Genomic DNA, 26,690 nt, shown 5'->3' on the forward strand with positions numbered 1-26,690 from the left:
TACGCAGTATTTTTGAGGTAGAGAAATGAATTATTTGGAAACTTAGAAGTTTGTTGAATGGATACTCTCCTAGACTAAGCCAAGAAATCTCAATACAAATAGTTTTCTGACACTGCCACATATTCATTAATTTCAGTTAAATTCATAAGCAAAGTGTTGCAGGACTTCTCTTACTTCTGTTTCAGCTTTAAAAAATCAATTAAAAAATTCCCACTACCAACAGATCACTGTATATTGAGAGCATCTAATATTAATAAGAAAGGAAATGCCCAATAAAGCATGAACAATAGACATACTCCATCAACATTTGCAGGAAAAAACCAGTGGAGATTTCTCATGTGAATTATTCTTTATTATCTAGAGGAAAAAAAAACTAGACTCTCTTCCAGAGGTCAAAAAGATGTATGTTTACTCACATTTAATATTGACCTTTGAAACTATGATTTAGTATTACTCGGCCAGGCACCTTTTCATAGATCAACATACCCTTGGGGCACCTTTCCACCTACAGACTGGACACAATTAAAAATCATCCAATTATGAAAAACAACAATTAGGGAGCAAGTAATTTTTATTACAGATTGAAAGTCAAGACTGAAAGAACCTACTGAGACCTATAAAAGGCCAATGGAGATCACTTCTTCACTTCTATGGATGGTGTGCTTTTGCTTTGCTCCTTGCTGAGAAAGGGTCACTCCACTGTACTGTCACCATGTCTTTTCAACTTTCTAGTGGAGCTAGGAGAGTCTGCTCACGAGCTAGCCCGGGGTGGCTGTCTGGTGGCGGTCCAGGCTTTGGAGCTGGGAATGTGTGCCGTGGATCTGGAGCAGGAAGTAACATTTCTTGTGCTCTTGGGAGCATTTCTTCTGGAGGAGGTTTCTATCATGGTGGTGGGGGTGTCTGTGCTGGTTTTCTGGGAAATGAGCATGGCCTCCTTTCTGGGAATGAAAAGGTGACCATGCAGAACCTCAATGACCGCCTGGCGTGCTACCTGGACCATGTACGAGCTCTGGAGGAGGCCAATGCAGACCTAGAGCAGAAAATCAAGGCCTGGTATGAGAAATATGGGCCTGGTTCTTGCCGGGGACTAGATCATGACTATACTAGATATTTCTCTATCATTGAGGATCTTAAAAAGCAGGTAAGAAATATGGACTTCCATAATTTTACTATAGACATTGGGTGTACATAACCTAAAAGAGACAAAATATAAATTATAAAGTGCTTAAAATTTTGACATGATGGGGCAGCCCAGGTGGCTCAGCGGTTTAGCGCCACCTTCAGCCCAGGGCCTGATCCTGGAGACCTGGGATGGAGTCCCACATCAGGCTCCCTGCATGGAGCCTGCTTCTCCCTCTGCCTCTGTGTGTATGTGTGTGTGTGTGTGTGTGTGTGTGTGTGTGTCTCAGGAATGAATAAATAAAATATTTTTAAAAATTTTTTGACATCATGTAGAATTTGCTCACTCTCCATTCCCAGTGCTTAAAGCAGTGTCTTGGGGGAAAAAAAATTATATAATTAAAGACAAATAGTTTCAAAACATATAACCACCTTGTTGATCTTATATTTAGCTCATATTTTTAAATCAAGAGTATAAAAGTATCTGTAATTGTAAAAACTTATACTTTGCCTCTTAAGCTCTGGCTATTCGTTATCTGAAGAAAAAGCCAGATTCCTTTCACATAGAAAAAAATGACACTAAAGCAGATACTTGATGGGTTGTGAAGAAAGAATCACATTGAAATCTGGACTCGCCCTTAACTATCAGCACCTATTTTTGTACAATCTATCCTATTTAGATTATTTCTGTGACCACCAGTAACTCCAGCATTATACTACAAAATGACAATGCCAGACTGACCGCTGATGACTTCAGGCTGAAGTAGGTGAAAATAATGTAATTAATTATAATAAAGGTAAAATACTACAGTTGGAGTAAAAAAACAGACCTTTTGCTTTAAAAACCGAGATATGAGACTAAATCACTGAAGAAATTAAATGTGCCCTTACAAAAAGAGCTATCATAAATTTTAAACATTTTGATTTAACTACAAAGCACAGTGGATGATAAAAACTGAAGGCACAACTCCTCCAAAACAATCACCCTAAATCAGTAGGTATTCCAAAGTGTATCATCTCTTTGCCGATGTGGTAAGTTTCAGAAGCATGGACAGAACATCCTGTCTTTTGGTATATGAGATGTTGGAGAAAGTTAGGCTTTGCACCTGCCTGGGATTACAATTCTCAAACACTTTACTAACCTTTCAGGTATGAAAACGAACTTACTCTACACCAGAGCGTCGAGGCCGACATCAATGGTCTTCACAGGGTTCTGGATGAGTTGACCCTTTGTACAACTGACCTGGAGATACAGTTTGAAACACTCAGTGAGGAATTGGCATACCTCAAAAAAAATCACGAGTCGGTGAGGGACCCCACAGGTGGCTTCAGATAGTATCTGATTTCATTCCTCTCAGGTCCACTGTTCACTTCAGAGCAGAGGGGGAATATCGGTCAAAATTTTACCTTGGGTGTTAATACTGATCCCTTTTCCAGGAAATGAAAGTCCTGCAGTGTGCAGCGGGCGGGGATGTGAATGTGGAGGTGAACGCAGCCCCAGGTGTGGACCTCACAGTCCTGCTGAACAACATGAGGGCCGAGTATGAGGACTTGGCCGAGCAGAACCGCAGGGACGTGGAGACCTGGTTCAACGAGAAGGTATGTCTATGGCAATGACATAGACAAAGGTATGTCTATGGTATGTCTATGTCTATGGTTGGTAGACCACTGAGCTGGTCACTAACCCTTCTGATGATTATGCTACAGAGTGCTTCACTGCAACAGCAGATTTCTGATGATGCAGGAGCGGCCACCACAGCTAGGAATGAGCTGACGGAGCTGAAACGCAATCTGCAAACCTTGGAAATAGAACTTCAGTCAGTCATGGCTACGGTTCGTAGGAGTCCCCACTGATTTGAATGTGTGTGTGCATGTGAAGAGATAAATGTACTTCTAACAAAGTATATATAACTAATCGCATATAATTTAATGTGTATAAAATGTGGTAGATCATAAGAACATTGTCCCTAAACATGACTTCTGACTTAACAATCCCAAAACTTAAAAATCAAACTTTTCTCAATGGGGAGAAAAATGTTTGTTTGTTTGTTTGTTTGTTTGTATAAAGAATTCTGGTTTACGCTAATTTTTCCATTGAAAAGATTTAGACTTTGTTCAAATGCTTTTTTCCATCTTGAGAATGTTTCAAATATGAACATGCCATTTATCTGTTACCCACACAAGCCTTGCTTTGTTCTTCCTTCAGAAACATTCCTATGAATGCTCCCTGGCCGAAACGGAAGGCAATTACTGCATCCAGCTCCAGCAAATTCAGGACCAGATTGGAGCTATGGAGGAAGAACTGCAACAAATTCGCACAGAGACAGAAGGCCAGAAGCTGGAGTATGAACAGCTCCTTGACATCAAAATATTTTTAGAGAAAGAAATAGAAACGTATTGCAAATTAATAGATGGAGAAGAAAGGTAAATACTAACTTGTGAAAAAAAATCATCTCACATCAACTAGATTTTATTGGAATCCACGTACACCAGTATCATATCCTAGAACTTCCTACTGTAAGGATCATATTCATCTGTGGTCTCAGGAATTTATTATTGCACCCAAGTTAAATGAAAACAGGCAGCCATATCAAATGTCCAAGTATGTGAGGTGTGTGTGTCTACAATAACACATAGGATGCTTAAATACCCAATGTTAAGTAATCCCTGTACTCCAGGGGGAGTGATTCTGTGATTTAATGTTGGAGCACATTTCCTTTAACAACACACTCTATATTATTGGTGCTTCACTAGTGACCACATGTGCACCCTGTATGAGGTGAGCTATTACATTTTCATTTGAAAGATGAACAATGACTATTTCATTGGCGAAGTCACCATAGCTTGGTAGCCAAGAGCAACAGCCCTGGAAATGTAACCGTGGGTGAATGTGAACACATGGCTTAACCTCTTTATTTTTTTTTTAATTTTTTTATTTATTTATGATAGTCACAGAGAGAGAGAGAGAGAGAGAGAGAGGCAGAGACACAGGCAGAGGGAGAAGCAGGCTCCATGCACCGGGAGCCCGACGTGGGATTCGATCCTGGGTCTCCAGGATCGCGCCCTGGGCCAAAGGCAGGCGCTAAACCGCAGCGCCACCCAGGGATCCCGGCTTAACCTCTTTAAATCCCAGTTTCCTTATTGGTATGATTGTGATGACACCAAAACAACACTTTGTGTTCATGACCATAATGCTTCACTGTGTAGGTAAAGTGGTCATGAGAGTGGCTTGCACCCAGAAGGTACTGGGTAATCATCAGTGTCTGTTACCACTAAATGCTTGCCCATGGTCCATAGCAGGAGTCCATACCATCTCCTGCATCTTCCAAGGCTAGTGTCAGCCCTCTACAATCTATTTGCATAGGAACTCAACAATGATGCTCCTTGGAACAAAGTGCTCATTACAGCATTCCTTATTCACTTCTTCCACTATACATTTCATGCCATGTTCTGGCTAAATTTTTACACTATACTTCATTTTCAGTGGTGTAAACTGATTGCATCATCACTCTATATTTTCTACAGCACTAGCCCACCGCCTTCTGCATTGTGGCATCCTGAACATCTTCACTGGCCAGAAGACTCACTGAAAAGTCAGAGTCAGAAACTGGAGTCCCCAGATAGTGAGACAAAAGAGATAGCTGGTCACAAGGGGATTTCTGACCATAAACACTCATTTACTCTCTCCCTTCACTATACTGGGGTCATGAAAAGCTTACTTATATGTCTTTTAAACATAAGAGGAATTGAATCCTGTGGAAACCAGAACTCCAAAACTTTTATTCCCGATTCAGTTATTTATGAGCTTCCTCATGAAAGAAAAAAATGCAACAATTACTCTTCTCTTCACAGAAAAAGCAAGTCCACATGCTACAAATCAAAAGGACGTGGGCCCATACATTCTGAAAATCAAGTCAAAGGTACAGAAGGTTTTTTTACTTGGTATAAATCTTTTCAACTCTAGCAATTTTATTAAATAAGTCGCTTATTTGTAAACTAAATCAAATTGTTCTAAGGTTAATTGCAGTGAATGAAGAAATCAGGGGTCATTATAGCAGCTGGGTTTTTTTAAAAGATTTATTTATTTATTCATGAGAGACACACAGAGAAAGGCAGAGACACAGACAGAGGCAGAAGCCAACTCCCCAAGAGGATCCCGATATGGGACTCGATCCCAAGACCCCAGGATCACACCTTGAGCCAAAGGCAGACGCTCAACCACTGAGCCACCCAGGTGCCCCATTATGACAGCTTCTTAATGGTTGCATTTTTATATTCCTGTAGAACAGGCATTGTGAAATTTCTGAAATGGAGACTCAATCCCCAAACATTTTTCTTACCTAGAACCTATTATTTTCCCAGTTTCAATTCTTTGGTGAAAGAGCTACTGTATTTTAAACCACAAAAGTAGGCCAAGTTGGCATTTAAAAGAAGACATTACTTGCCTCAGGCCAGTACTGACCTGATAATTAGGTTGCTTTAATCTACATTTTACTTAAACTTTCAAACACTCATTGTTCTAAAAGACAGTGGTAAATATAAGATAGTTCTGGGCCTTGCTGAGCAGTCTTCAAACACAGTCTTGCAAACACTATTTTTTAGAAGCATACCATTGTGACTAAGTACCTTTCAGCCTATTAAGAATGAGTACTAAATTTGCATTTATTTTATTTTAGACTCAAAAGAAGAAATTGTTGTCAAAACAGTGGTTGAGGAACTAGATCAACTTGGTAATGTCCTTTCATTGAGGGTCCATTCAGTTGAAGAAAAATCCTCTAAAATAAGCAACATTACAATGGAGCAACGAGTGTCTTCTAAAGCACCATAGTGAGAAAACAAGTTATTTTAAAAAAACAAAACAAACAAACAAAAAAAAAAAAAAAAAACCAGAGCCTGCCTTTGCAAAATCCCACTGGCCAAATAACCCAAGGAAATAATTCATTTCTGTTCTTAAAAATGCAAGGGCTAGAATTTGTTTTCCTTTCTCTTCTTTTTCTCATGTTCTTTCCATGTAATCCTTCTCAGGAGTAAGAAAAATCTTGTTCTCATTATTTTGTTTCTATTTCAGGGTACTTTTTGGGCACTCATTAAAAATTTTTCTGTTGCAAATTATTTCTGATGAATCTGGTGCTTTTGAATTTCTACAGTTGATCCCAACGTGACAGTACTAAGAGTAGGTTGGTAAAATAAAGTGCCTCACACAGTCACATTTACTTCAATTCATGATTAGATAAATTGGATAGAGCACCAGACCTAATCTCTGGTCCCAAATCGGCCCCTGATCAATCATATAAATAACTAGATCTCCTTGGGCTTTTGTGGATGGAAAAGAAGAGTATCCCCGTTGATCACTAGGATTTGTTCACCTTTATAATGGCCAGTCTGCATGGGTGTTCAGTTAACATGAGTTTGTTGAATTTGAATTTTGATAGCTATTTTTCCATTTTGCAGTACATTCATCTTTCTGCTCCAACCCCAGGGGAGAAAGCTTACTGGTTCAGAATAGTGGAAGAATTCTCAAAAACAACAACAAAAATACAATGTTCAAGGAACTGACTGACTCTCTAGAATCCAGGAGAGATTCAGGACTTAGAAGAACCAAGTATGATGGTGAACCAGTCTGAGAGATAAAGCTGAGAGCAGGGTGACTGACAGGTGAATTTACCATGACAGAAATGCATAAGCTTCAGATCCCTCATCAGTGCAGGAAAGGCCCTAGCATTATGTTTATAGAGTCATTTTTTTAAAACTGTTGCAAAACTAAGATAACTTTAGCACCATCAATTAAGTCTCCTATCTCTTTCCACTCCAATTTCTCCTCCATCACTCTTTCCCTCATGTCTGGGGTGATCTATCATGTCTAAGATGGGGTGACCATACAATGTATTATGCAAATGTAACATTTGAGAGAGAGTTAAGGATGCTACTAACCAGATGTTTTAGCAGATGTGAACTGACCTATTTTGGCATTTACACATAAAGTCACCCTAAGTCAAGAGGAAGTTAAAATGAGTGTGATGGAATATATTAATGACGTTCTCATCATTTCCATGGGAGGCTTCCAGGAATATTCCTACTGCCCACTGTGCCCATGCAGTATCATATTATAAAGGAACAAGGTTGCAAGTTGTGACATGAACAAATCCTATAACACCCAGGCCCAGAAATATGTAGATAACAGAAGAGATATAAGGTATGAAGTGTGTGGAACAGAAGCTCATCTATGGAAAAATCTTTTTAGTCATCAAATGTGTAAAATTGTGGAGAATTAATTTTCACTGATGCCTACTAAAGACAAAAATCTCCTTCTGTCAGGAATGTAATGGGTAATGTAACATATTTATTGTTTTTAGTATTGCTCTGTGCTCCTTATATACAAGAATTTTTATAAATTTTATTTTTGCACAATTCCTATAAAAGTCTTCACATATGACAACTCCATACTTATGAGAATTGCATTCCCCTGGGAGTGAGCACAAGGCATATGGCTCTTTATAACTCATTTTAATGCACTCTACAGAACACTACAGAGAAAGAGCTCCACAACTATGTGGACAAGCTGATTCATCTTGTGGAGGTCAGCCAACCTCCCTCTTCCCCACTTCAATGCTTGCACACTGAGCCCATTGTCAAAGTGGCCATTGTGACAAATATGGAGGCTATAGCTCAGACTCCATCTCTCTAAGGCTGGTCAAGTTATTGACCTGCCATCAGCAGACATAGAAACTGAATATATTAATGAATATTCATTCCATAGAAACTTTTTTTAGAAGGAAAACTAATCATATGCTGTCAGGATGATTCTGCTGAATCCCTTTATCTTGGAGGGAACAACAAATTTTCCTTAACAAAAGTAACACATTTCATTCAAATATAGGTTTGCCTATCAATTCCTGCTAGCACTACCATCTGAGGAACAAAAATTGAGTAAGCTTCAGGCCCTCAGAACAGGCCCTGGATCTACCCCTAGCAATTGGTTTAAAGTCAGAAAGCTTCCAGAAAGATAGCTTCCAGAATGGCTTCCAGAAGGATAAAACAGAGACAATTGGAGTAAAGCAATATCAGAAGAGATAAAGAGCTAAAATTTTTCCAGAACTGATGAAAGACACCAGTTCACAGATTAAAAAGTCCTATGCATTGAAATAAAATGAACTGTACAGGAATCAGATCACAGTAAAGCTGAAGACAAGATAAAAAGAAATTCACATATGGATAAATCATAGTGAAACCACAAAACAATGAAGATAATAGAATATCTTTAAAATCAGGCAAATGGGGAGAAATGTTTACCTTCAAGTGAGTGGCAGCAAGAATGAACGCCAACTTCTCAGCAGCAACAATGGGAATCCAAAGGACAGTAGAAGGATATCTTCAATGTGCTGATAGAAATCCTAAATGCCAATAAATGTATGAGTGTTCAACCTCACTAGCAATCAGAGAAATAGAAACTGAAACCACATGAGATACCATTATCTAACTCCCAGCTTGGCAAAACTTTTTAAATATTTGGCACAATTTATCCATTCTACTGTTGAATTGCTTCCAGTTTGGGACTAGTATGAATAATACTACCATAAACATTCTGTACATGGCACCTACTACATGTGCATGTGTTTCTCTAGAGCACAACCCACATAAATGCTATCTACAAGATTCACTTCAAACATACCAAATACAGGTAGATTGAAAGTAAAAGAATGGTAAAAGATATATCATGCAAACATTAATCCAAAAAAAATTATTTTTACTTTGTAAATACATGGGGTGATGGATATTCTTGACTTACTGTGGTGATCATTTTATAATATATACATATATGGAATCATTATGTTTTACACATGAAATTAATACAATGTTACATGTCAATTATACCTCCATTTTTTTAAAAAATTTAATTTACTTTTAATAAATCAGGAGTGGCTGTATTAGTATCAGACAAAGCAATCCTAAATATATAAAACAAAAACTCTCCCAAACACATGAAGCAAAATCTAATAGAGTGGAAAGAAGTAATAGACAAATTCATTAGAATGCATATTGCATTATTGCATTTATGTAATATTTGTGAAATAAAATAATTACAGAGATGGAGAACAGATTCATAGTTGCCAGAGGTTAGAGATTGGGAGGGAGGAGCAGGTGTGGTTGTAAAGGGGTTAGCATAAGAGTCTTATGAAAATGGCACGGTTAAGTATCTTGATTATGGTAGTGGCTGCATGAGGCCACACATGTGTAAAATTGCATAGAGCTACAACATATCCACTTGCACACACGCACACACACACACAAATAAATGTTTATATAACTGGCAAAATCTGAATAAACACTATGAATTGTACTAATGTCAATTTCCTGAATTTAATACTGTACTACAGTTATCTAAGATGTTAACATTGGGGAGCCTGGGGATCCCTAGGTAGCTCAGCAGTTTAGCGCCTGCCTTCAGGCCAGGGCATGATCCTGGAGTCCTGGGATCGAGTCCCACATCAGGCTCCCTGCATGGAGCCTGCTTCTCCCTCTGCCTGTGTCTCTGCCTCCCTCTCCCTCTCTCTCTCTCTCTCTCTCTCTCTCTGTCTCTGATGAATAAATAAATAAAAATCTTTTAAAAAAATATTGGGGAGCCTGGGTGAAAGGTGTACAGAACCTCCCTGAATATTTCTTCATAGACTTTTGGACTTTACTGTAAGTCTATAAATATTTCAAAACATTTTTTTAATTATAGAAGAAAAATCTTTATAACTCTGGTTTAGGCATAAATTCATTAGACATGACATCCAAAGCATGATTTCAAAGAAAAATATTCATTTGGACACCATCAAAATTAAAAAGGTGTGCTCTTTGAGAGACATTATTTAAGAAAATGAAAAGACAAGACATGGATTAGAGAAAATGCCTGAAAGTTATCTATTTGATAAAGTACTGCAACTAGAATATATAAAGAATATTCACAACTCAATAGTAAGAAAGCAGGGATGCCTGGTGGCTCAGCAGTTGAGCAACTGTCTTCAGCTCAGGGTGTGATCCTGGGGTCCCGGATTGAGTCCTACATCGGGCTCCCTGCATAGAGCCTGCTTCTCCCTCTGCCTAGGTCTCTGCATCTCTCCTTCTGTGTCTCTCACATGAATAAATAAATATAATCTTTAAAAATAGTAAGAAAACAAATCTGATACATAAACAGGCAAAAGAACTGAACAGCTGTCTCACCAAGGGAGAGATATGAATGGCAAATAAGCATATGAAAAGATGTTCACCATTATGAGTTATTAAGGAAATGAAAATTTAAACCACAGCAAGATACCACCACGCATCTATTAGAATACACAAAAAAAATATATTTTTAAAGCTGGCAATACTAAGTGCTGGTAAGGATAAGGAGCAGCTAGGACTCTCATTCATTGTTGATGAAAATACAAAATGGTACAACCACTTTGGAAAACATTTTGCCCCAGTTTCCTATAATATTAAACATACACCTGGGATCCCTGGGTGGCTCAGTGGTTGAGCATCTGCCTTTGGCCCAGGGTGTGATCCTGGAGATGGGATCGAGTCCCACATGGGGCTCCCTGCATGGAGCCTGCTTCTCCCTCTGCCTGTGTCTCTGCCTCTCTCTTTCTCTCTCTGTGTGTCTCTCATGAAAAAATAAATAAATAAATAAATAAATAAATAAATAAATAAATAAATAAATAAATATTAAACATACATCTGTATATATGACCCAGCAATCCCACTCCCTCATATTAAATAAAATCAAACTTACATTCACATTTTAAAAAGCCTCTATGTGAATATTTATAGCGGCTTTATTCATATTCATCATAAACTGGAAACAACTCATGTCCTTCACCTAGTAAATGGATAAGCAAACTGTGGTATATCAAAAATAAAAAGGGAAAACTGTCCAATAAAAATTAACAAACTTTTAATACACTCAGCAGCATGAATGCATTCAACTGTATTAGTGCTAAGTAAAGAAGTCAGACACAAAGGATAAATGGGCAAGAAAAGCAATCAATGTTGCCTAGAGCTGGGGCTATGGGCAGAGGTTGACTACAAAGGGATACAGAAGAATTTAGGGAGGGGGTAAGGGAACTGTTCTATATCTTGACTGTGGTAGTGGCTACATGACCATGCATTTGTCAAAACTTATAGAACTGTATGCTAAAAAGGATGAATTAATAAATTTGACCAAAAAGAACTGGCAAAAACATTTTAAGGAATCTATCCTAAAGAAAAATGTAAGTTCAGCCTTATCAATAATAGCAATAAGCTGAAAACAATCTGAAGGTCCTTTAATAAGCTAGTGGTTAAACAAATTACTTAATATTAGATTTTGCTCTGAGTAATAGTAACAGAAGTAACAGGACTTTACACTGTTAGAAGTTTATTTCTTTCACACATAAAACTCCAGAGATAGAGCATTCAGGGCTAGGATGACATCTTTGCACCAGAACATCATCAGAAACCCAAGATGTTTGCAGTTTCCCACTCTACCAGAGCCAGGATGTGGCCCTGGTGCATGGTCCAAGATGAAGCTTCAACCATCCAATTCAGCCATCACACCCATGCTGGCAGGATAAAGGAAGGTGAGAAGATGGGACAAAGACTTGTGTCAACTTCTTAAAGTCTCTAGAACATGCCACATATTCTCCCACTTCCATCACATTGGTTAGCTTAAGGACATAGCCACAGCTAGCTGCAAAGAATGCTGGAGAAAGTAGTCTTTATTGTGGGCAGCCATTGCCCAGTTAAAAACTGGGGGTCAACCAACAGCTTCTGCAACATTAGGCACCTATTTGTGCTCTGTGGCGTATTATGTAAGGTAAACAAAGTTACAGAACAGTGCATATAACACAGATGATTCACGTATGGCATTTGTGTATTTACCTGCTATATATGTGTGCAAATGCATAGAAAACCATTTGGAAGGGTGAAAACATCTGGAAGAGTCAAGTAGTCACCTGGAAGAAGAGGGAGGACAAAAGTGAGGAAGGACTTTAATGTTTTACTTTATACTCTTAGATGTATGTTTTCATGCAGAACAGAATTGTGGTTACCAGGGACTGGAAGGTAGGAATATGGGATAGGATGGCAAGAGGGTACAAACTTTTAGTTATAAGATGAATAAGTTCTGAGGATCTAACATGTAGCGTGGTGACTAAAGTTAATTATACTGTATTGCATTCTTGAAATTTGCTGAGAGTAGATCTTACCAGTTCTCTCTCTCTCTCTCTCTTTCTCTCTCTCTCTCACACACACAAAGGTAGCTGTGTGAAGTGGTGAATGTGATAATAACTTGATTATGAGAATCATTTTACAGTGTATACACATATCAAATCATCACATTGTACAGTTTAAATACATTACAATTTTCTTTGTTCAGTATGCTTCAATAAATCTGGAAAAAAACAAAAACTGGGGTGAAAAGAATAAAATGTAGCAAAAGTGACCAGAATCACTATGCAAATATCAATTGTATTTCTTATGTAGTAAAGTTTATCTAGAAAATGTGATTTCTAAAAGATATCTTTAACAACAATATCAGATAAACAACTGGAAATTATGCTAGAAAATGATATGAAAGCACATATGGAAACATAACTTTCTACTGAAGAACATTAAGGAAGATCTCAATAAATGGAAATAATACTCAATCTTTTGGCTAGACATACGCAACATCATAGGGATGTCAATTTTCCTCAAATATCTTTCTAGATTTAAGGCAAATCTTAGGATCTTATTGTATATAAAAAGCTGATTTTATTTTTCTCCATGACATTTGTTGAGAAGAGAGAGAAAAGGGGGCAGAAGATTTATTTGAAGCAATAATAGTTGAAAACTTCCTGAATCTTTCTGAAAGAGAAATCCAGATCCAGGAAATACAGAAAACCCCCAAGAAAACCAATCCAAAAAGGTCTGCACCAAGACACAAAGTAAATAAGATAGCCAAAGCAATGATAAAGAGAGAATTTTAAAATCAGCAAGAGAAAGGAAAGCATTCCATACAAAAGAAACCCCATAAGGCTATCAGTGGATTTTTCAGCAGAAACTTTGCAGGCCAGAAAAGAGTGGCATGATATATTCAAAGTGCTAAAAGGAAAAAATCTGCAGCTAAGAATACTCTATCCAGCAAGATTTTCATTCAGAGTAGAAGGAGAGATTGAGTTTCCTAGAAAAACAAAAGTTAAAGGAATTCATGACGAGGAGCAAAATCAGCCAAATCCCCATCACACACAATGTCATTGGCCTGTTGGTCCCAAATCCACAGTTCAGCCCTCTTTTGCCAGAATTATCATGCACTGCCAGACACCTACTCACTGCCAAGTCAACACATCTTCACCTCAGATCAACAAGGATTCAAACTGACACTCTTCCCCTCAAATCCCAGCCCCTGTGCTCAAGTTTGTGCACAAAAGTGGGCATAATTATAATAGCAGAATGAAGCAACCCAAATAGTGACACAAATTCTGTGGAATATATAATGGATAAAAGGAGTGTGCTAGGCTGAGAACATCTCCAACAAGCACATCAAAGAACAAAACATACAGTGTGATTCTGGTTACTAAAAGAAACAAACCCAGGAAAAAGTAAAACAAGACAAAATCAGAGAGGAAGACAAACCATAAGAGACTCTTAATCATAGGAAACAAACTGAGGGTTCCTGGTGGGGAGGGGGGGTTGGGGAATGGGATAACTGAGTGATGGGCATTAGGGAGGGCACCTGATGTAATGAGTACTGGGTGTTATATAAGGCTGATGAATCCTGAAACTCTACCTCTGAAACTAATAACACACTGTATGTTAATTAACTGAATTAAATTTTTAAAAAAACAATGCCCTCAAAAAAAAAAAAGCTGATTTTAAAATTTATATAAAAGAGGAATGGAGAAAGAATATTTGACTTAACATTGACTTGATGGTGTGGAGTTGGTGTTCTTGCCTTACCAAATATCATGTTATATTTTGGAGCAATTGTGACTAAAATGTCATGGTTCTGACACAAATAGAAAAATAGTACCAACTGAACCCTCACCTATATGAAGATTTTATTGAGGAGGCATTGGACACTTTCTTTATGACAACATGGCATTGCAGGGAAAGGATGGTACCATTTGGTAAATATGCTGAAGTAATCATTATCCATATTTTTTTAAAAAAAGAAACTTGATTCTATATCAAACAATAAAAACAAGAAAAAAAAGAATAAAAACAAGAATACTTAAAAATGATTCCAAACTACCAAAGCCTTACATGGGAAATGCAAAATGAGTAAATGTTTAGAAAACAATATAGGAAAATATTTGTATGACCTTGGAGAATTAGTCATTTCTTAGATAAAAGAATCATGAATTTAACTTAAATTTTTAAAAATGTAAAAAATAAAATAAAATGTGCTAAAATAGAATTATTTCAGACCCCCCCCCCAAAAAAAAAGAATCACAATCCAAAAATAAAAAAGAGTGATAAATTCAACCTATTTAACAATGAAATTATAACGGGTTAATATCCAGAATATATAACAAACTCCTACAACTCAACAACAACAAAAAACAAACAACATGAATTTAAAAATGGGCATAGGATCTGAATGGACATTTCCCTAGGTAAGATACTCCAGTGGCCAACAAGTACATGAAAAGATGCTCAACGTCATGAATCATTAAGGAAATGCAAATCGAAACTATCATTAGATACCACCTGATATACATTAGGATGGCCACTATCAAGAAAAGAAATAAAGAGAAAAGAACAAAGGTTGGTGATGATGTGGAGAAATTGGAACCCTTGTGTACTAGTGATAGCAATGTAAAATAGTGAGTTAATATGGAAAGCAGTATGGCAATTCCTCAAAAAATTAAAAATAGAATCACCATATGATCTAGTAATTCCACCATGGGGTATATTCCCATGAGAAATGAAAGCAGGGATTCAGACAGATATTTGTTTTTTTAAAAAATAAATTTATTTTATATTGGTGTTCAATTTGCCAACATACAGAATAACACCCAGTGCTCATCCCGTCAAGTGCCCCCCTCAGTGCCCGTCACCCATTCACCCCCACCCCCCACCCTCCTCCCCTTCCACCACCCCTAGTTCGTTTCCCAGAGTTAGGAGTTTTTATGTTCTGTCTCCCTTTCTGATATTTCCTACCCATTTCTTCTCCCTTCCCTGCTATTCCCTTTCACTATTTTTTATATTCCCCAAATGAATGAGACCATATAATGTTTGTCCTTCTCCTGATTGACTTATTTCACTCAGCAGAATACCCTCCAGGTCCATCCACGTTGAAGCAAATGGTGGGTATTTGTCATTTCTAATGGCTGAGTAATATTCCATTGTATACATAAACCGCATCTTCTTTATTCATTCACCTTTCAATGGACACCGAGGCTCCTTCCACAGTTTGAAGACAGATATTTGTACATCCATGTTTGTAGTAGCATTATTCACAACACCCAATAGGTGAACTCAACCCTAATGTCTATCAACTAATGAGTGGATAAACCAAATATGGTATATACAGGTAATGGAAAATTATTTAGTCTGATAAAGAAAAGAAATTCCGACACATGCTACAATATGGTTGAAACTTGAAGACATTTTGCTAAAGGAAATAAGCCATGGGCAGCCCAGTGGCTTAGTGGTTTAGCACTGCTAAACCAGGGCACAACCCTGGAGACCTGGGATCGAGTCCCACATCGGGCTCCCTGCGAGGAGCGTGCTTCTCCCTCTGCCTGTGTCTCTGCCTCTCTTTCTCTCTGTGTCTCTGAATAAATAAATAAAATCTTAAAAAAAAAAAAGGAAATAAGCCAGTCATCAAAAGATAAATAATGTATGATTCCACTTATCCCAAGTGCCCAGAACAGTGACTGGCGCATAACAGGTTTTAAATAAGTATTTGTTAAATGAAGGAACGAATGACTCTGTAACAGCCTCACACCCATAATAAGCATTCAGAGAAATTCTGTCCACAAGTCAAATTCCAGATGTCTCAAAAATTTCCAAAATATTCAGGGTTTTCAATAAATATATGGGAATCCACACCCAGTAAATAGTCTACTGATAACTTTGACCTAAACTAAACCACAATAAAATAAAAAGAGGAAATATTTCCTGCCAGGTTTGCCTCAGGTTTTGCAGGGTCAGGAAATATGTTAATGTCCTTCCGAAGTCCCACAACACATAACAGCAATTAGGGGTGTGTTCCTAATTGCAAAATGGATAAGAGAAGACAACTATCCCCAAACCTAAGTAAGTGTCAACAGAAGATGATGCATGTCAGCCAAAATGGAAGTTAACTTCCCATTAGAAACAGTGCCAAGAAGGAGGGGGAAACCAGTGATTGGAAGGACCATTTAGGGGAATAACAGTTACAAGTCTGTTCTCTACTTATGTGGAAAGAACTGTGGAAAAAAAAAAAAAGTAGAAAAAGTCTCAGAAACGTCAATATCTATTAGCATAATAGCCCCAAACCATGAAGCCAGATTTTTACTGTGTGCTGGACTGATGAGTCTTATCTTCTAAGGACATAAGTGAAAAATGACTCACTCGCAATTTAAAAATGTATCAAGGAAACACATTGCTCCACCCAGACCCATTTCTCAGATAACCACCAACCTGAGGGCAACTGCCCTCCTACAGAAAGGAGCCCAGCTAAGTTAGTTACTAATTAGGAAAAATCATCCAATTACACTGACTTGCTGAGGCTGGCAAGCCATGTTTTACTTTATGTAGGCAGAATTTCATCTAGAACACACTTGAGAATTATCTATAAAAAGGCAAACAAAGCAGTGGAGACGAGGAGGCACTCCATTCTGGCTCTCTCCAAGACAGCTGTGCAACGCGTTTGCCCTGATACCATGTCTCTTCGACTTTCCGGTGGATCCAGGAGGTCCTGCCCCCGTCCTACTGCAGGATCCCTCAGGCTTTCTGGCGGGACAGCCGGCTTTGGAGCTGGCAATACTTGCAGCATGCCTGGAATTGGAAGTAGTTTCTCTTGTACCTTCGGGAGCAGCTCATCAGGAGGAAATGTAGGGGGAAGCAATCTCTGTGCTGGCTTTACACTGAATGAGGGGGGTCTCCTTTCGGGCAACGAGAAGGTGACCATGCAGAACCTCAATGACCGGCTGGCCTCCTACCTGGAGAATGTGCGTGCTCTGGAGGAGGCCAATGCTGACCTGGAGCAGAAGATCAAGGGCTGGTATGAGAAATTTGGGCCTGGTTCTTGCCGTGGTCTTGACCACGACTATAGTAGATATTTCCCGATAATTGATGATCTTAAAAATCAGGTAAGAAATTACACCTCATGATTATTTTTACATACTTTTATTTCTAAACATTCTTTTCCTTTCTTCACTGAATACTAAAAACATTTCTCATCATTATATGTGATATCTTTTTTTAAAAGATTTTTATTTATTTGAGAGAGTGAGTGATAGAGCTTGAGCAGAGTGAGGGGAAGAGGGAGAAGGAAAAGCAGACTCTGCTGAGCAGGGAGTCTGACCCGGGGCTTGATTCCAGGTCCCAGGGATCTCGACCTGAGGAGAAGGCAGATATTTAACCAACTGAACCATCCAGGCACTCCTACCTTGTGTAATTTCTTAAAGGGAATTTCAATTTAGCATTGGAAATAAGCATTCAGTAGATTCAGCTGGTGAACCTCATGATAAAAATGTCACTATCTTAGTAACTATATTATTTTTTATTATTCCCATTCCCTAATCTTAAAAAGAACTTTTGTTTTATGGTTGTGATAAATTGCCCTTTAAAAGTCAAATTCCCCATTTCCAGATCATTGCTTCCACCACCAGCAATGCTAATGCTGTTCTGCAGATTGATAACGCCAGGCTGACAGCGGATGATTTCAGACTCAAGTAAGTAGGCTCAAAGAGTGAAAAAGATACCTGGGAATTAACACAAAGCATTAAATTTAATTAATTTTTTGAGACTTCCATTAAATATTACCAACTTTTATTTCAACACTGGTAAAACACTTGGATTTAAAACAAGCAGAATGTGAAATAAAATAAACTGAATATTACTACTTTTTTATATTTTGGCTATGAAATATAAATTATGAACTGCTATAAAAGCAATGTCCAATCCTCTAGTTCATTTTCTACCAAAGAAATCCCTCAAATTAAAGAAAATAACCATTATTATGCAATATACTTTGAAAATGTCTCTTGTGGCCAAATCTGCCACTTCAAAACTCCAGGATTCTAGCACTTGATCATCAATTGGTGACTATTTCTCCCACTATATGACATGCTAGAAAATCATTAATATTCCTTAAGGTATGAAAATGAGCTGGCTCTTCACCAGAGTGTGGAGAGTGATGTCAATGGGCTACGCAGAGTTCTGGATGAAATCACCTTGTGCAGAACAGACCTGGAGATTCAGTATGAAACCCTCAGTGAGGAGATGACTTACCTGAAAAAGAACCATAAGGAGGTAAGAACTGCCTATGTGCATTTTGCTATCCCTCTGCAGACACCATCCATCTGGGAGAAGATAATGCGCTTGACTTTTAAATAAGAAATGGGTAGTGATCAAACCATTGTCAGAGAGGCATGAGGCATGAGTTGTCTTGAAAAATGGCAGTGTTTGTACAGATTCACCCTAGTTCTCTCACCAAGTTTCCCATGGGAAAAGAAAAAAAAAAGAATCCTGTTTTCCAGATTAATCAGCATTACAAGAGTAGTGTTTGGCTAGGTAATCATAGCTAAATTAAAATTGGACAGGTAAGAGATTACATCTAATTACATAAAATAAATATACTGAAAGGATATCCTAAGAAAACTAGATCTAAACTTCTATATATTAGTGGCAGACTTTAAACACTTAAACATTTACTTTGTATACACATTAAATATATACATTTAATATTAAGGTATATTCTTAATAAGTGTGTCTATAAAAATAGTGAGACTGAAAATAAATTGTATCAAAGTCCTTTCTTCCAAATAAAGAGTATACTTCAAAGCAGTCACTGTTGGAAACTAGATAAAAAATCATATAGCCACTTCTTTGGGATCGCTTTTAGAACCACTGTCTTCCAGGGGGGATGGGGATCTCTATTCTTTGAAAATAATTTACTATTTTTAAACAGCCAAAAGGCTTCTATAATCAAGCCAAATACTTAGAGCAGGAGGTTAGGCTAAAAATGCTACTTGATTAGCCATGAGCCTGTCTTGTAAAAATAACTGAGTTAAGAACAATATATGGGTTCAAGCATGGGTATAGCCCATTGTTGTCACTCAACAAATTTTTGACAAATTGAATGCCATCGATTTTTTTTAATGCCTCAGTTACAGACAAACCCAAATGCTTCTCTTTTGTCTTTTTCTGCTTGAACTAGGGGAATGTTCACTAAATCCTTGGAAGTAAAAACCACATCTGGTACTAGAGAAGATTTGGGACCACCAGGGAGGAAAGAATGCTAGAATCACCTAAGGGACTTGGGGCAAGAGGGAAAGGAAATCTCATTATTAATCATCATAAGGACCAATCCAAATCCAGGACATGGGTGGGGAGGAGAATTTCTGCAGTAGAGACATAAGTTGAACCAAATGATTTCAGTATACTCAGTCTTAGTGGCGATGTCTGCCAACCTCAACCTTGTACCTCCCAAGAGCACACACTGCAGATGTAATAACAGGTGGACTTTGACTGCAAAACTGATATTCCAACTCCTACTATGATGACAATGATCATAATAATTAACATTTATTTAGCATGTATACACCAGGTATACTGTTGGTCATTTTACTAATCGTTCTTTCACACTTTTCAACAACTAGACAAGGATTTTTATCCTCTACTTTCAGATAAGAATATGAGATTTAAAGATGTTAAGCAACTTTCTCAAGTTCACCCAGCCACTTCAAGGTAGAACCATTATAACACTGTAATATCCCTGTGTAAGCTTAATAAGTTCTTAAGCAGTTAGGATTCTTTAGAGGAGGATGTGTGCTTCCTTTATTAATTATAAATGAATATATTTATAAGTCTAAACAAATAAATAAACATAAATATTTATAATTATTCCAATTGTTCAGAATTACTCAGACTCAGCCCCTCCACCCTGTCCATGCTGTGTTCAACATCTTGCTGAGTCAAGAACACATCAAAGCTGCTCACTAAGTGGAATGAAGATCAGTCCACCAAGGTGGAGACGTTTCACCTGTAAATGAGTAGAGCAAGAGATGATGGCTAATTCATTTTAAATACCTTTTTAAAGACTTTTTATTTATTCATTTGAGAGAGAGACAGCACAAGCATGGGGAAAAGCAAAAGGAGAGGGAAAAACAGACTCCCTGCTCAATTGTTAGCCAGATGTGGGGCTTGATGCCAGGACCTGGAGATCCTGAGCCAAAGGCAGACTTCAACCACCTGAGCCACCTAGGCAGCCCTCTAATTTTAAATATCTTAAGAATTTTCATTTGAAAAAGGAATTAAGACTTTCTGTGCAACAGAACTAAAACCCACGAATTGGAGTTATAAAAAGCAGGACTTGGGGCACGAGGGTGGCTCAGTGGTTGAGCATCTGCCTTTGGCTCAGGTTGTGATCCCCAGGTCCTGGGATCGAGTCCCACATCAGGCTCCCTACAAGGAGCCTGCTTCTCCCTCTGCCTATGTCTCCGCCTCTCTCTGTGTGTCTCTTATGAATAAATAAATGAAATCTTAAAAATAAAATAAAAAGCAAGACTTTGGTTCACCATTTGGAAGAGCTCCGGAGCAATTTAAAAACTCTCTCCTTATGAAGCAGGCTCCTTCGTGAGATGGGAAACATAAAAAGTAGAGGAGGGTCACTGCCCAGCCCAGGAGGTGAAGCCAGATGAACTACAAAAACCCTTTCAAAGCTAACCCTCTAGGCTTTCTACAATATTCCCCGCATTTCTGAGCTGCACAGTTTTCTGCCTCTAGGAAATGCAGGTTCTGCAGTGCGCGGCGGGAGGGAACGTGAACGTGGAGATGAACGCGGCGCCCGGGGTGGACCTCACCGTCCTGCTGAACAACATGCGGGCCGAGTACGAAGCCCTGGCTGAGCAGAACCGCAGGGACGCCGAGGCCTGGTTCAACGAGAAGGTGAGTCTTGCCCCAAAAAAGATCCCTTTGGATTTGTGAGGGTCACAAAACTAAGATTTGTTCCCTCCCTTCTACTGTTTCAGAGCGCTTCGCTGCAACAGCAGATCTCTGAGGACGTCGGGGCCACGACCTCAGCTAGGAATGAATTGACGGAAATGAAGCGCAACCTCCAAACACTGGAAATTGAACTTCAATCTCTCTTAGCCACGGTATGAAAAGGACAAATTCTCACCATCTCCTGGGGTATCATTTTAAATATGTGCCATTTGGTTTTAAAGCCCTTAACCATGGTAAAAAATATATATATCTATATATCTCCATGTCTGTTTATGTAATTAACCTAGAACACAAGAATAGGATTTTACATAGAACAGCTAAAACAGCAACACTAACATCTCTAGCTCATTCTACCAAAAAGAGAGATGTGCTCCTTTTCGAGAATGTCAGAGTCTTATTAACTATGTAAAATCAAACACAATTGTAGACAAAATTAACAAGAGAAGAAAGTCATCTATCAGAGCAAATTTCTGCATACCCATCTCAGGGGGTATGCATCTCAGGGGGTATGCATCTCAGGTTTTTTTCTTGTTTCCTGACAGAAACACTCCCTGGAGTGCTCCCTGACTGAGACCGAAGGCAACTACTGCACACAGCTTGCCCAAATCCAGGCTCAGATCGGGGCCCTGGAGGAGCAGCTGCACCAGGTCAGAACCGAGACGGAGGGCCAGAAGCTGGAGTATGAGCAGCTGCTCGACATCAAGGTCCACCTGGAAAAGGAAATTGAGACCTACTGCCTCCTCATCGGTGGAGATGATGGGTAGGTAAAATAATTTACAGGGAAGATGTCCTGTAGTGAATCCACTTGATGCTTAGATCCCTGGAAAGTGACCATAAACTGACATGACTGCATTTATAATCATGAATGCTCAATGTTAAACCTAACACATGACCACCAAGATACAAATTATCAACATCTTACAAAACCAAAATGGGACAAGCCCTGTATGAAAGGTATGACAATTAAAAATATCACCTCTTGATACTAAAGCAGAATAGTTCCAGCTGTATAACCCACTGCAACTGTCCTCACCAAACAGCTAAAGAAAATGCAAGAGCAAAGTTAGAATAGAAAGGGTTCTGTCTAGGGGCTCCTGGATGATTCAATTTGTTGGGTGTCCAACCCTTGATTTCAGCTCAAGTCATGATCTCAGGGCCATGGGATCAAGCCCCACATGGGGCTTTGTGCTGAGCGTGGAGCCTGCTTGAGATTCTCTCCCTCCCTCTCACTCTGCTCCCCCCACCCCCTCACTCACTCACTCTTTCTAAAATAAAGACAATCTTAAAAAAAAAAGAAAGGAAGAAGAGGTTCTCTCTAAATCACTCTCTTTTGTGAGTTTCCAACAATATGTGTGTTCACAGGGCTTGCAAGTCTGGAGGTTACAAGTCTAAAGATTATGGATCTGGAAACGTGGGAAATCAAGTCAAAGGTAATTAAAATGAAATTCTGTTTTTATGCTGTGCTGTTTCATTTGTAATGTCCAGCTTGGTTGTTTTTATATTCCCAGGGCTTAGTAAGAGTAGATATGATAAAGGTTTATAGTACATATATCAGCATGTGCTGGGTGTCTAACTTTAGTGATATGTGTTAATTTAAACAAAGTAATATGTCACCATGCTTTTAACCAACCAAGAAAGCAAAATTCACCAAAAGTTCATCTATTTGTGCTTACTGCATAGTCCATCCTATTAAAAATCCTATTATTCTTTTAACTGATATAATTTCTTATTCAACCTTTTTTTTTTCTATTTTTTCATTGTGGTAAAATACACAGAACATAAACTTTACTGTCTTAGCCATTTTAAGGGGACAGTTCAGTGGCATTAAGTACATTTATATTGTGGTACAACCAGCAACACTATCCATCTCTATAACTCTTTTCATCTTGCCCTATAACTAGTAAACAATAGCTCCCCATTTCTTCCTCCTCCCAATCCCTGGCAACCACCATTCTTCTTTCTCTCTCTAAGTATTTGACTACTCTAGGTCCCTCATATAACTGAAATCATACAATATTTGTCTTTTTGTGCTTATTTCACTTAGCATAATGTCTTCAAGATTCATCCATGTCATAGTATGTGTCAGAATATTTTTCTTTTGAAGGCTGAATAATATTCCATTGTGCATATATACCATATTTTGTTTATCTATTCATCCTTTGGTAGACACTTGGGCTGCTTCCACATTTTAGCTATCCTGATCTTATTTATCCTTTTTCAACTCTCTAAAATCTCCTTTTAAATTTTAATTTTTAGATCTGGCCAAAGCCATAGTGGTTAAGAAAGTTCTGGAGGAGGTAGACCAACGAAGCAAAATACTTACTACTAGGCTCCACTCCCTGGAAGAGAAATCTCAAAACAATTAATTTAAGACACAAGAGGGAGCATTTGCCAGATACTCTCAAAGAAGAGAGAGCATTATGTCTGGAAAAATGAGCAAGCCTAAGAAAAATGCCTATCTTATTTTCTTTCTGTTACTGAAATATAAGCACCGTCTGGGCAATCAATAGTGGTATTTCCCCATTCGTCTGAAAGAATGTCACATACAAATATGATGACTCACTTGACTGCCCTACAGAAAATGTTGTCAATTCTTTGTATTCAATAAACCTTCTTCCTTTAGCAAGTTACCACCTATGGTTTGCCTTGTCTTTAAAACGCTTGTGTCTGTGGTACAGAGGTATGAACACCTAACAGCTTTGAATTTATATGAAATGTTTTACAAAAAGTTGACAGGCTTCCCCTCTAGATTTTCATGAGGCTTTCCCAATAATTCAAAATAAGATAAACTCAGAAGGAATAAAATACTTCCACTTAAATCCCCAATCTGCCTTAATCCCCAAGCCTCTTCTCTTTCATAATAGCTTTGATGTATACATTTCAGGTTCATCTGTAAAATAATAATACTACTTATCTCAAGTGGTTATTGTAAAGGTTAAACAAATAAATTATTGGATCATGCACTTATGGAGCAAGCATTCAATAAATGCTTACTCAGTTTTTAATATTCGATATTTATAATGATGAATTTTCAAATCTCATTTCCTTTTTTAATATGTATTTAAACAATATTCCAAGTACAAGAGGTTAAGCAAAAGTTCTGGTTTAGAATTCAAGTTCTATTCATTTGTATTACAAAGTATGCTTGATGCTTATAACTCTCTTGACCAATGGATTCATCTCCACTAAAGGGAAATAAATCAGATGAACTGAAAACATAATTTTCTCAGATCAAATATTGCCCCTAGATACTTTGTTGACTCTCAGTCTTCTACGGGTGGACTCTCTATATTGTGATCCATCCGTGAAAATTTGGTCTCAGGCTTCATCTGAAAATTAAGCAGAAAAGATACTAGGATCCTTGAAAGACAGTAGAATTATCCTTGAATTACTTTTATTATCTTCTTCTAATGAATCTTAACCAGAGGCCACTATAGTCAAAACACCTAACAATATCCTCCACCAGATTATGTGAAATAAAACATTATAGTCATAGAGAAAATTCCACTTAGAAAAAATATCTTGTAATTACCCAAATGCTGAAGGAATTTATACCGCCTTTCCCACCTATCATCAAATCCTACCCCATTAAAGGGATACTGCCGAATGTAAATTCTTAAAACTTACACATTTTTATACATTTGCCAACATTTATAGCCCTGTACATATAAAAAGGATGAATTTTAAAACTTCTGTAAATTACACCCAGTAGTGTCTGGAAGCTATTTCTCTATCTCACAAGAACCAATTCTGTACATCTTTTCCCAACCCCCCATTTGGTGATGTCACTTGATAGCTTGAAATCAACCATGGAGAATGCATTTATATGAGAGAAATTGGCTAACACTATAAATCAGGACTCCCTCCTTCTCTGAGAGTTGGTTATTACTGATTGCACCTCAATAAAAATGACTTTTTTAAAAAAAACTCACAATGTTTAATTTTTTGTTGTTGGTTTTTAGAGAGAAAGAGTGCATGTGCAAGCTGGGGTGGGGCGGGCTTTGGTGGGGCAGAGGGAGAGGGAGAGATAGAATCTTAAGCAGACTCCATACCTAGCACAGAGCCCAACGTGGGACTCAATCTCACAACCTTGAGATCATGATCTGAGCTGAAATCATGAGTCATATGCTCAACCAACAGAACCCCCAGGTGCTCCAAACACAATGTTTAATGTTTAAGTATGTGACCTCTATGACCTGGCCCAGCTTATCCCTCTACTCATATCTTGTACTACGAACCTCACCCTCAGTTCTAAGCATACTGCCTTTTCTTTTATTCCTTAAATGCAAGTTCATCCTGCCTCAGAGCCTTTGGGTTAACTGTTCCCTCTGCCTGAAATGCACTTTCCCCGGATTTCCCTACAGCTGGTTCCTTTTTATCATTCTTATTAGAAGAGCTATTTCTGACCATTCCAGCAAAAGTCCCTAATATATCACGCTGTCTTATCTCCTTCAGAACACTCATCACCATACAAAAGTGTTCCAGTGGTGAGTTTTTGTAGAGTGACAACTTTTGCCTGAAAAAGGGGACTCGCCCCCCTGAAAAAAGGGGGCATAATATGTCCACTGGAAGGACCAAGGCCCTCCACCCCTATGTCCTCCAGGGTGAGGGGCCTAGAATGTCTCACCAGAGCCAAGCTCCCATTCAAGATGAAGTACTAGTTGTCTGCATTGGACACAGAGAGTCAATAGCTTCAGTGAAAAAAAAAATTATATTAAAGGGATAAGGAGATAGTTGAGGGTATAGATGCAAGATGGTTTGGTTTGCATATGAAAGCATTATCCTAGCCAAATACTTTGCTATCTAGGCTAGCCCTAGGCAGCAAGCTGTTTAAGATGCCAAAACATCATAAAATATAGAACATAAAAAGCATGATTAACACAGGGGCAGGATGGCTCTTTTACATGGGGTGGTCACTGGAGATGTCCCCCTCAAGTGGAACATTTGAGCCTCAGTCCAAAAGGATGAGAAGAAGCCAGTCATGAGAAGCTCTGTAGGCAGTTAGTGCAAAGACCTTATGAGGAAAAAGGTTGGCGTGTTCTAGAAACAGAAGCATGGCCAGAGCAGAGTGAGCAGAACAGAGTGAGCAGAGAGAGTGAGCAAAGAGGAAGGAGGTTAAAATGAGGCTGTGGAAGAAGCTGGACCTTTTTCAGAAATCAGTGGGAAACCATGGGAGGATCAGACCAGAGTGCCATGATTCTGGAAAATTAGTCTGGTTGCTGTGTGAAGAATGGAGTAAGTTACATGAGAAATGGTAGAGGTGTGGCCTGGCTGTGAAGACTCCTACCCATCCTTCAGGAGGAAGCCCTTCCTAAAACACCCCTCCTGTGGCACTTAGGTCCATATCCTTACTCTATGTGAGGATAATTGCCTATCTACCAACCAACTCATGATTTGTCTGATTGCAAGGAAGGTCTTGAGAGCAG

At 38.4% G+C, this 26,690-nt stretch overlaps 2 protein-coding genes and 1 long non-coding RNA gene across 4 annotated transcripts; 2 read left to right on the forward strand and 1 right to left on the reverse strand.

Annotated features, from left to right (window-relative positions):
• Positions 1 to 334: 334 nt before the first annotated feature.
• Positions 335 to 8,546, reverse strand: LOC119873426. 2 transcript variants are annotated; one of them, XR_005364029.1, is made up of 3 exons: positions 8,410 to 8,546; positions 2,287 to 2,362; positions 335 to 1,030 (listed from the first exon to the last, which is right to left on the reverse strand). It is a non-coding gene; the product is annotated as an uncharacterized LOC119873426 (long non-coding RNA). The 2 variants fall into 2 exon arrangements; XR_005364030.1 differs by having other exon boundaries at positions 2,262 to 2,362.
• Positions 664 to 6,231, forward strand: KRT26 (keratin 26). The gene is given in 8 exon segments (NM_001346066.1): positions 664 to 1,141; positions 1,800 to 1,882; positions 2,269 to 2,425; positions 2,557 to 2,718; positions 2,827 to 2,952; positions 3,326 to 3,543; positions 4,972 to 5,039; positions 5,796 to 6,231. Coding segments are annotated over 8 exon segments (1,395 nt in total). The 5' UTR covers positions 664 to 712; the 3' UTR covers positions 5,948 to 6,231.
• Positions 8,547 to 16,850: 8,304 nt separating the features above from the next.
• KRT25 (keratin 25) lies at positions 16,851 to 23,894 on the forward strand. Its single transcript, NM_001346065.1, is given in 8 exon segments — positions 16,851 to 17,405; positions 17,908 to 17,990; positions 18,414 to 18,570; positions 21,046 to 21,207; positions 21,291 to 21,416; positions 21,807 to 22,024; positions 22,627 to 22,694; positions 23,521 to 23,894. Coding segments are annotated over 8 exon segments (1,353 nt in total). The 5' UTR covers positions 16,851 to 16,976; the 3' UTR covers positions 23,631 to 23,894.
• Positions 23,895 to 26,690: the final 2,796 nt, after the last annotated feature.

The sequence above is a fragment of the Canis lupus genome, chromosome 9 (genome assembly GCF_011100685.1).
Source record: "Canis lupus familiaris isolate Mischka breed German Shepherd chromosome 9, alternate assembly UU_Cfam_GSD_1.0, whole genome shotgun sequence".
Taxonomy (NCBI): domain Eukaryota; kingdom Metazoa; phylum Chordata; class Mammalia; order Carnivora; family Canidae; genus Canis; species Canis lupus.